General features: G+C 54.9%; 1 protein-coding gene across 1 annotated transcript; it reads left to right on the top strand.

Moving 5' to 3' along the window:
- Positions 1–8,521: 8,521 nt before the first annotated feature.
- On the top strand, positions 8,522–10,479 carry PTF1A (pancreas associated transcription factor 1a). Its single transcript, XM_085227273.1, has 2 exons — positions 8,522–9,871; positions 9,959–10,479. The coding sequence occupies exons 1-2, from the start codon at positions 9,247–9,249 to the stop codon at positions 10,159–10,161; spliced, it is 828 nt and encodes a 275-aa protein (XP_085083399.1). The 5' UTR covers positions 8,522–9,246; the 3' UTR covers positions 10,162–10,479.

Raw genomic sequence — 10,479 nt, 5'->3', positions numbered from 1 at the left:
CAACAACGCTACAGACAAAAGATTACAAATAAGGGCTAAATCCCTCTACTGTACATTGCAGTGGTGAGCAGGGACAGGTGGCCTAGGGTAATTCGGGTTCCATCCTCATGCTAGGGTGGGAAACTGTAGCAGCTCATTTGGATCTGATAACTCCTTGTGGGCTGTATTGATGTGGAAGCTGATGAAGGCATGGATTAAATCAAACAGCCTGTGTGTAACTGGCAATGGAATTATTCCTGCAGATTTTTGACAGCTTGGAAATAAAGGCAGAAACACTTGTTTGTTTAGCCATAACTGATGATAGAGATTTTGCACGTGAGATGAGTGCATGCACAGAGCTAAAACCCACAAGTAACAGTTCTCATGAACCTTTGGGACTGATGATATCCAGAAGAGACCTTGAGCATTTCAATAACAAAAATGAGGCATTTGTTGTCCGATTTGATCTTTGATTTTTCTTTTTTTTTTTTAATTTACTGCATTTGCTGTTGGCATTAGCTATGTCTTGACATTAGTGTAGATACTTACACTGTAGATCTGGGGGCACGTCGTACTACATTTTGGGCTGTGGGCAGCACAGATGATCTTTCAGCTCTGCATTCTATCCTGATGGATATATCAAAACCTTGTATCTTGGGTATATGTAGCTCTGCTGCTAAAGATCTTGCAAGCTTTCATGTGGTCAAAAGTCTGTTTTCTGCACTTAATAGATAGGGCTGAGTTTTAAAACCTTGAATTCCTCTCAATGAACAGAAACCCCAAACTAAGGTTTAATCAGTGCAGATTCTCATGCTAATTGTTAAAGGGCTATAAGCATATAAAGAGGCTATTCCAGATTTCAGGATGCTTTGGACTAATTATCTTCCTACCTTAGATGTCTTGAGTAGTGTTGAAAATCAGAGAAAATAAGCATGGACCACTCTAGATGCTAGGCACTTAGATACTGCACTTAGATACTTTGAGGAGGCTTTTGAACCTTTAAGTGTCACAGTGCCCTTTAAAACATGTAGTTTTCTAAATATGGGATCTCTAACCTGAAGCTTGTTGTTGTTGTTGTTGTTGTTGTTTTTGTTTTGTTTTGTTTCTTCTATTGCCTGTGAAAAGGAAATGGAGTCTCCAAAGGCCAATTGACTTCATCTTAAGGAAGTTCCCTCCTGAAGGTGATTTGTTACAACCATTATTTTCCTCTTGACTATTTATGAAAAACTTATATTCAGGGATTCAGTCACTTCAGCAGAGATGTCCTATCCCATCATCAGTGATCTCAGGTATCCTGTATAGTCTGCAACTGAACTTGCAGAAACCTGGGTCTTGTGTCATGTCAGCAAACTCCAGGAAATGTCTTGGCTGCTGTGTAGTACTTAATATGACGTCGTGTTCCTGTGTGCAAATAACTGAATCAATCTTCTAGCTCATATCCAGCTTTTGAGTGCCTGAAGTTATTGGCAATAATGACTCACTCTCTAAGTCACTTTCTTGAGGTCACAGGACATTGATGCCAGAACCATGTGTTTACATGCTCAAAAAAAGAGCAAAGGAGAGGATCCTGGGAAGTATAAAACTATCAGCGTAACCATGATAATGAGAGTCAATTATTAATCAATGTGTAAGCACATAAGTGATAAGAAGGCAGTAGCACATATCGAAATGGATTAATCAGGAACATATCACTTCAAATTAATTCAGGGTCCTTATTTGAAGGACTGACTAGCCAAGTGCACAAAGGGATAGATGTGATGTATGTTGACTTTGTTAGTGTCAAATTACTTGCTCTTATAAACAAAACTGTGTAATGAGATGAAAATGAAATAGGGATTAGAATGAGAACATAATGTTTGAATCATGTGGAAGCACTGATGCCAAAGCTGGACATGTCAATTGGGTCCTGCATGCATCTGCTACAGTCTCGATGTTTTCAACAGTAAATTGTCTACTGGGAAAGGGGGAACATAACACAGTTCCTGCAAGCACTGGCTGGGACAGGCCGGGAGAGGCTGATTTGGAGGACAGGATCAGAACTCAAATTGATCTTCACAGATTGGAGAGCTTGTCTGAAATCAATAAGCCTCGCTGTGATAAAGACAAGTATGAAATGCACTTTTAGGACAAAAGACAGTTCAAATGCACGGTGTGTGAAATGGGAAATAACTGATAAGGCAGCAGTGCTACAGGAATGGATCGACAGGCTATTGTGAACCACTTGCAAGTTAAAGGTGGGTTAAAGCTTATACAGAAAAGCAAATGTTGTTTGGCAATATATTAGCAGCAGTGTCTTGGGTAAAACACTGAGGTAATTATTCTGCTCTACTTGGCACTGTTGAGGCTTAGCTTGAGTACAGTGTCCAGTTTTAGACATTACATTTGAAGAAAAGCTGCTGGGACATTGTAGAGAACACCAATATAAAGGTGTTTTTAAAGTATACACTGAAGCTAAAGGGCTTTGTGTAGCCTCAGGAAGTGATCTTTGGTAGATGACATGGTAAAAATTTTCATTCTGAGAAAGGTGCTTAGAGAGTGGAATGAACAGTGTTCTCCCATGCCTATCAGAAGGTGAGAGTAGGAGAAGAGGCACCAGGATAGGTAAAACAGAGCAATGCAATGCATGTGTGGACAATTTCAGCAGCATCTCCTTGTGCAGATGTTTTTTCATGTCCCTGACTTAGTTAATAATTGGCTACAAAGATAAACGCCTCAGGGCTAAAAGATGCAGAGATGTGGTTTTGCAATGCCTGAATTGTAGGTACTGGGCACCCCGCCTCAAGGCTCTGAGTATGGCGAGAGCAGGTGATCAACAAAGAGTGCAGGAGCAAGCCAGTGAGCTCAGCGAGAAGCCAGCAGGTGCTGTAAGACATCTCTGGGCTGAAGAACACCCTGACTGCACCTGCAAATGCAGACTGACAGATTTCCTCTGGGTATCCTTTCTTGGGTCTGAACAACCAAGGCAGCTCAGGTCTTCAGAGCTAAAAGTCATCGGAATAGCTTTCATGTCTTATTGCAGCAGCACAGCAGCCATGTAGCATGCTTTCTCAGGAGAGACACTGGTGGGTTTAGACAGCAGCTGAAGAGAGATTCATGGGAGCGTGGGCCCACAGGTGCTTTGAGCTGTGTGGTTCTATCTGCACCTCTAAGTCTTGCACCTTCAAAACAGGAATCGTTCACTCAAAACTTGGCTCTAATGAAGAGTATCTATAAATTTTAATAAAATGACTCACTGCTTGAGTTCTAAAAGCTATTAGACAAGTTCATAGAAAAGGCAGAGAAACCTGTTAGCTTTTAGACTCACAGGAACAGTGTCTGGCAAAAGAAGTTGCTCGGCTCCTTCCACAGTCACAGGTGGGTGAAGGAACTGGATTGAGCAGTGATGTGGCCCAGGACAGTCACAGCTGCCTCCTTGTTCATACAGAGCCAATGGGGAACGTTTGTGAAGAGTTTTGTAACAAAAGAAGGAGTCTTCTAACAGCATCTGAAAGAGTCACAGAGCGAGAAAGGCATCTTGGCACTGGGGGGGCTTGAAAAATCATCAGGGGGAATCCTACAACTGAAAGTAGTAGAATGTGAAAGAGGGAATTGAAAGAAAGAAGTGCAGTGTGAAGAGGCCATGCAATCAGGGAGTATTGTAAGAACACGTACTGTGCTGTGATCTCAGTAGTCCTTACCAGATAAAGAAGAAGAAGGACCTTGGTCACTAGTTAATGACCAAGAGGTTACAAGCCACTGAAGGAACATGGCCATGGAAAGAGTAAATATTACTGTAACAGTATGACTTGAGGGCTTTTAGCAGAAAGGTGAGGGCTGACAATGCTCTCCAAGGAGCCACGAGGACTCTCCGGGATGAAAGTGTGCAGTCACAGTTCTGGTTGTCCCAGAAGATGAATTCTTGTTGAGAAAAGGTCAGGGAAAGGTGATTTGGATCGGTCTAACATTGAGTTTCATTTGCATATGCTGGCAAAAAGAGAGCCAGGAAGGAATGTGGAAATTGTATATAAACCTAAGGGAAAATCCCATGAAGAGAGAGATCTTTAATGGGCACTCGCTCTTGCACAAGAACAAACAGTCATATCCCAGAAAGGAAGAAATAAAGGGAGGGAATTAGGAAACAGGGATTCTCTGACCCACAAAGGAGCGACGAGAGGCAAAACTTCATTCCGGAGCATTCCCTCACCCCACGAGTTCTTGTGCGTACTGGCAACCGGGACTCCTTATCAAACTGTGCTTGTTAAGTTCTGCTTTCCTCCGGTGGCCTTGAGCACGAGCTCTCGGGGGGAGCGAGCTCCCTGCCGCCGCTACCTGCGGCTCGGGGCCGGCTCGGCCTCCGGGAGCTGCCGGGGGTGCTGTGGCAGCGCTCACACCTGAGCCGCTCCCGCACACGGCCGCAGGCTGCTCGTCGGCCCGGGGTTCGGCCGGCTCCCCTGATTTAAATGGTATTAGCGTTGCACCCCGCTATTGTCGGGGCAATTTAGGAGGCGATGAGACAGTAAATTGTTGGTGGTTGGAACGTAGGCAGCTTTGTGCTCTGCCAAGCAGGTGCCTGGCGGTTTTAGTCAAGGATTGGTAAATTTACAAGAGCGCAGTGGACGTGCCCTCCCCGGGCTATTGTGAAATTCAGGAGGGAACAAAGGAGAACGTGAATATTCACACAGCCGCCTTTCAGCGTGTGGCATTTCTCCGCAATGTTTAAAGCTTTTTTTTTTTTTTTTCCCCTAAAAAAAAAAGAGGAAAAAAAATCAGAAAGTACCTGTTTGCGTTTTAAAGCGCATGGAAATCACCCGTGAGCAACCATATAATTTGATTTGCTAAGCAATCTGCGAGGCGATTGCACATCATTTATAATGTTCATTGAGCATTTTGCTTAATTGTGTCTCTTTTTGTAAAGGAAGCACAGCCCCCTCCCGGCTGCGGCCGGCACAAGTGGCGAGATTCCCATGGACGGCAGCTTTGCCGCAGACAAACGCCGGCCTCGCGCGAGGCTTTTCCCAAGCGGAACGGCCGGCGCGGTGCCGACGCGCACGTCTGGGAGCTGAGAATGGGGCGCAGGTACGAGCTCGCCGCTGGAAGCCCCTCCATTCAGGATGCGGGCAGGTGCTGCCCGGCCGGCGGCGGAGGCGCGGCTGCGGGCGCGGTGCCCTTCGGCCGGCGGCCGCTCGACGGGGCGCTGCGGGGCGGGGGAGCAGCGTCGGGTCGGGCCGCGAGCCGCGGGATCTGCGGAGCGCTCGCGGTCGCCCCCAGCCCGGCAAGGCTCCGAGCGCGGCCTCCCCTCCGCCGAGCCCGGGGCTGGCGCCGGTCCCGCTCCGGTCTGGGCGAAGCCGGCAGCCGGCGGGGAGCGAGCCTCGCCCGTCCGCCCGCCCGCACCTCGCCGGCCTCGGCCGCCCAGCCGCACCATATAATTTGATTTTCCCCCGTGCCCGCAGATCGATTGCAGCTCATTTGTTACACTCAGCGGCTCCTCGGGGCGGGAGAGCGGGGGAGAAAGGCGGGCCGGGGGAGCCCTCCCTCCGCCCCCCGCCCGCCGCCCGCCGCCGGCACAAGTGTTGGGATTCCCATGGGCTGCGCTGCTCTCCAGCTTGCCGTGCTGGCACCCCGGGCCGCGCGGCCGACAGAGGGGGGTTTGTAGACACGGTGACCTCCGCGATCTCGCCTTGAAAGAGCCTGAAAGGAGGCTCTTTACGCTGCATTACCAGCCAGGCGCCCAGGTACCGGCGCCGAGGGGAGCCCGACCCCGGCTGCAGGTGCCTCCCCCCTCCCCACGGCGCCACGCTCGCCCCACGAGCGATGCCGAGGGCGGGGTGAGGAGCTTTCCCCGGCTTATTTATGGCCCCCACGTGGTGGCGGGGCCGGGCCGAGCTCCCCGCGCACAGCCGGGGCCGAGCCGGTGGCTGCGTGGGATGCCCTGAGACAGCCCCGAGCGGGGCCGGGGGTCCTCGGGAGCGCTTCTGGCCCCGGTGTCCCTCGCTTCGGAACAGGGAACGGTGCAGGAGCGTGCGGACAGGGAGCGGGCAGCTCCCCATAGCTGCGCTGCACTTGGCTTCAGTCTCCACTTGTTGATTGTAAGCAAAACCGGGGAGACGCTATTTTCCGTCAGCTGAATTGCCGTTTGAAATCAGGGGTTGCAATAAGGCTGTCATGTTGTCCGTTTGCTTTTAATCTTTTCCTGCTAAAATATCATTCGTGCAGATGCTAGGCCAACTTTAGGCCAGTTTTTGAAAGACTCCCTCTTCCTTTCTGCATCAAACACTGTATCTCTGAAAGAGCTCAACACACGAAGGAATCGCAGCAGGAGCCGGTGAGTTTTGTAATCTGCTGGAAAAGAAAAAAAAAGTCACACTCTCTATTTGCCCCATTGTGACTCTGTGGCCTCTGGACCTCTGGTTAAACAGAGACTGGCGGGGTGGAGATGGAGATTTGCAGCAGAAAATTTGACACAAGGGAAGGGGAACTCCCCCAGCTTGTCTCCTTGTATATGTGGTTTCGTGGCACTGGCTTAGCACCGCGAGTTGGATAAAACATGCAGGTAACCTAGGAGTAAGAGCTGGAGTTTAGGCCTGGGTGGATAATCCCACAAACGCCTCTTAGGGCACCTGAAGCATCTCATCTCTAAATAAGAAGTTTCATTATTCTGAACATCACATGGATTTGGAAATGCTTCAGAAGACTTTGGAGTGAAGGACAGCATATGGGACGTGGACCTTGGTCCTTCTTGACAAGACTTTGCCACCGTTCCCTTAATTCCCCATCAGTGCTAACACGTGTCCCTACTTCCATCTTTAAGCAGTTGGGACAGAATGCACAAGATGGGGAGCACACGTGGGTACACACAGCGGAGAGTCTCAGGAGCGTGCAGCATCCTCGAGGATGATTAAGGTTAGGGTTGAGTTAGGGCTCACTTAAGGTTGGGTTAGCGCTCCGCTCAGGTTGGGTTAGAATTGGATTAGGGTTGGCTTAGGGCTTAGTTAAGGTTGGGTTGGGGTTGGGTTAGGTTTAGACTAGAGTTGGCAACGAGGGGTGTAGAGCTTCTTCCCTCCGCTCTGCTGGGTCTGGATTTGTCTCATTGTCTTAGGCTTCGAAGGGGAGAAATTGGTGCCCCAATCCAGTTCCTGCCCTCAGGGAATCGGAATGATGCTCACTGGGTGCTACTCAGGCACTTCCCCGCTGGAGGTGCTGCCGGGATTGTCACTCCCGCACGCCGACGGATGTCAGGCGATTCCCGACGGGCAGGCAAATACCGAACCAAGGGCGTTTGCGACACGGGCGGTGCTTGCCCAGGTGCTTGGCCGTGGTGCTGCGACCGCCTCCCTCTTGTCACAAGTTTCCTTTTCACGAAGTCTTGGGCAAGCTTGCGTCAGGCATGGCGATGCGCGTTCCTTTCCCATGCGCAAATGCGCAGAGCGGAACAGTAGCATTACAAAGCTCTGCCCCACGGGCACGGCTGCGTTCAGGCGATGTCCCTGAGCGGGGTCCCCGGGATGCGGGGCACAGAGCTGTCGTCTCTCCCCATCAGGAAGCCACCAGCAGTTTGTCCTCGCTTTCCAGCAGTCGGTCTCTGAAAACCTTCCCGTTGGCAGCCCCGGTGTCCTGAACTCGGGAAATCTCGTTCCCGATAGCTCTGCGGGTTCCCGAAATACCCTTCCGTCCTCCCAGCAGCGTGACGCTGCGAGAGACCCACAAAAGGTCCCCAAGGCCGATGGAGCTGCTCCGCAGGGACGTGCGGGCGGCACACGGCAGTCGCGCTGATCACGGCCGGTTCCGAAACTCTCCATCGCCTCCTGGGGGAGCGTGGCAGAGCAGAGGATTGTCACCCGTGTCCCCCTGGGCACTGGGGAGAAGAAGCAGCGCCGGCAATTCGGGAAAGTCCCTTGAAGTCTCCTGAGCGGTGGTTTGTCTCCGGGTGGCACCGTCCGAGCATTCCGTGCGCGGTGTGTAGGAGACGTGCACCCGTGTTTCCAGGCATGACACCTTCACACGCAGCGGGGACGCGATGTACGTGGGGCACACGGGAAAACTTTTCCCATCGGGAGGAAAGAGTGGCTCCGGCTCCGGCTGTCAGGGAGCTCTCGCTTCGACGCCGGGCGAGGCGGCGGACGGGAGCGGGGCTTTTTCCCCCCTCGCCGTGCCGGTGGCTGCGGCCACTCGTGGCTGCGTCCGCGGCCTCGCGCGGAGCTTCCCTCCCTCCCGCCCCGTCCTCAACGCAGTCCGAAGGCGTTCGGAGAAGGACTGTGCGAGGCTCTTTGTTCCCCCCGGGACTCACACGTCCCCGCCGTTATCACGGCGCTGTCAGCCGCTTTGAAGTCGCGGTCATTTGTCACTTTTCGGAGCGGCCCCGGCTCGCTCCGCTGATAGAGGGGTTCGCTTCCCCCTCCGGTTTGATCTCTGCCTGCGTCGTGCGAAGCTACCCTCGATAAAACCTCGACAGCCTTTGCCGGGAAAATATCGCAGCGCTAATGACGGAGATAATCCTTCCCTAATCTGATGTGTAATCCATTTCCCCGCGGTGAGAATTGTGAACGCTTTCATCAGTGAGAGTCCGTTGGGGAATTATTAACCGGGCCTCAGCCGAACGGGACGGCTGCGGGGAAAGGAAAAACGCGGCGCGACCCCGTGTGCCACCCACCGACGGGGCCGAGGCGGCCGCCGCGGCGCTACCGGACGTTTCGCGACCAACTCAGCTCGAAAAGCGCCGCTCTGCCCACGGCTCTGCCGGCAGCGGCCGAGCCCCGCGGTGCCGCAGCCCGGGGCAGCCTCCGGCCTCCTCACGCTCGGGAGAGGCGCCGGGGCCGCGCGCCCGACGTGCGTGAACCGCGGGCGGCTCGGAGCCTTCGACGGCGCGGACCCCGCCCCCATTGGATCGTGCGCTGCCCGGGGCCGGCGAGGCCGGGGGCTCCCTCTCCGCCCGCCCCTCGCCCGACGGCATCCCCGAGATGCCCCCACCCCCCCTCCGCCCCACTCGCACCCCCCCGGCGGGGCGGGGGTTGGGGGGGCGGCTCCCCCGGCGGGCGCCGATTGGCTGGCGGCGGCGGTCACTGGCACGCGCCCGGGGATGTCGTTATAAGACTCCTCGCGTGCCGGCCCGCCGCGCCAGCCGGCTCCGGCCTCCTCCCCGGAGAGCGGCGGCACCGGGCCCGGCCTCCCAGCGCGCCGCCGTTCCGCCAGGGGCGGGGAGGGGCGGGGGCCGGGGCGGCCGCGAGCGGGGCCGGCGGGAGCGGGCGGAGGCGCGTCCCGGCAGGGCCGCCCCCCCCGCCTCGCGGCGGCGACATGGACACGGTGCTGCTGGAACACTTCCCCGCGGGGCTGGACTCCTTCTCCTCGCCGCCCTACTTCGACGAGGAGGACTTCTTCCCCGAGCCGCCCTCGCGGGAGGCGCTGGGCGCCGACGGGCTGCCGGAGCCCGACGTGGACTTCCTCGGCCGGCAGCTGCACGAGTACTACCGCGACGGCGGGGACCCCGACGGCGGCTATTGCTGCGAGGCTGCGGCCGCCGCCTTCCCGCCGTCGCCCGCCTCTCCCGGCTTCGCCTACGAGTGCTGCGGGGCGGCGGGCGCGGGGCTGCTGTCGCCGGGGGGGCGGCTCCGGGCGCTGGGCTCGGCCAAGCGTCGGCGGCGGGAGCGCTCCGAGGCGGAGCTGCAGCAGCTGCGGCAGGCGGCCAACGTGCGGGAGCGTCGGCGGATGCAGTCCATCAACGACGCCTTCGAGGGGCTGCGCTCGCACATCCCCACGCTGCCGTACGAAAAGCGGCTCTCCAAGGTGGACACGCTGCGCCTCGCCATCGGCTACATCAACTTCCTCAGCGAGTTGGTGCGCTCCGACCTGCCGCTGCGCAGCGCCGGCGGGGACGGCCCCAGCCAGCCCAAGAAAATCATCATCTGCCACCGCGGCACAAGTAAGTGGCCCCCGCCGCCGCCCGCCCCGTCGCGGCCCCGCCGGGGCTGCCCCGCCGTAACCTCCTGTCTCTCTCCCCCTCGGCCAGGATCTCCCTCCCCGAGCGACCCCGACTACGGCCTCCCCCCTCTGGCCGGCCACTCGCTGTCGTGGACCGACGAGAAGCAGCTCAAGGAGCAAAACGTCATCCGGACAGCCAAAGTGTGGACCCCCGAGGACCCGCGGAAGGCGAACGCCAAACCCTCGCTCAGCGACATCGAGAACGAACCCCCCCTCGGCTTCATGCCGTGAAGCTGCGCCCCTCCACCCCCGTGCTGCACGGACAGACCTCCACCCCAAGTGTAACTTAAGATTCAGACTCCAAGGGCAATCAACTTTATTTATCTATTTATTACGGAGTAGACGTAATGAGGTAGAATCGTCCGTTCTGAATGTATAATTTATATAATTTATCGTGATTTTTTTAAAGATATGCAATAGGTTTATCCCACCAGCACCTTTTTTTGTTTGTTTGTTTGGAAAAAAAAATGCCGGAACCTGTGAAAATAATTTATTGCCGCACGCGGACTCTTCCTGTGTCTGTGAGTAATAAACCCGGAGCACACCTTC

Source organism: Meleagris gallopavo, chromosome 6 (genome assembly GCF_905368555.1).
Source record: "Meleagris gallopavo chromosome 6, MGAL_WU_HG_1.1, whole genome shotgun sequence".
Lineage (NCBI taxonomy): Eukaryota > Metazoa > Chordata > Aves > Galliformes > Phasianidae > Meleagris > Meleagris gallopavo.
Note: the sequence above shows the minus strand (reverse complement) of the source record. Positions and strands in the feature narration are given on the sequence as shown.

Coding starts and splice junctions, on each gene's coding strand:
- PTF1A (XM_085227273.1), top strand. CDS start 9,247: ATGGACACGGTGCTGCTGGAACACTTCCCCGCGGGGCTGGACTCCTTC. Junction 9,872..9,958: donor CATCTGCCACCGCGGCACAA/GTAAGTGGCCCC, acceptor CCCCTCGGCCAG/GATCTCCCTCCCCGAGCGAC.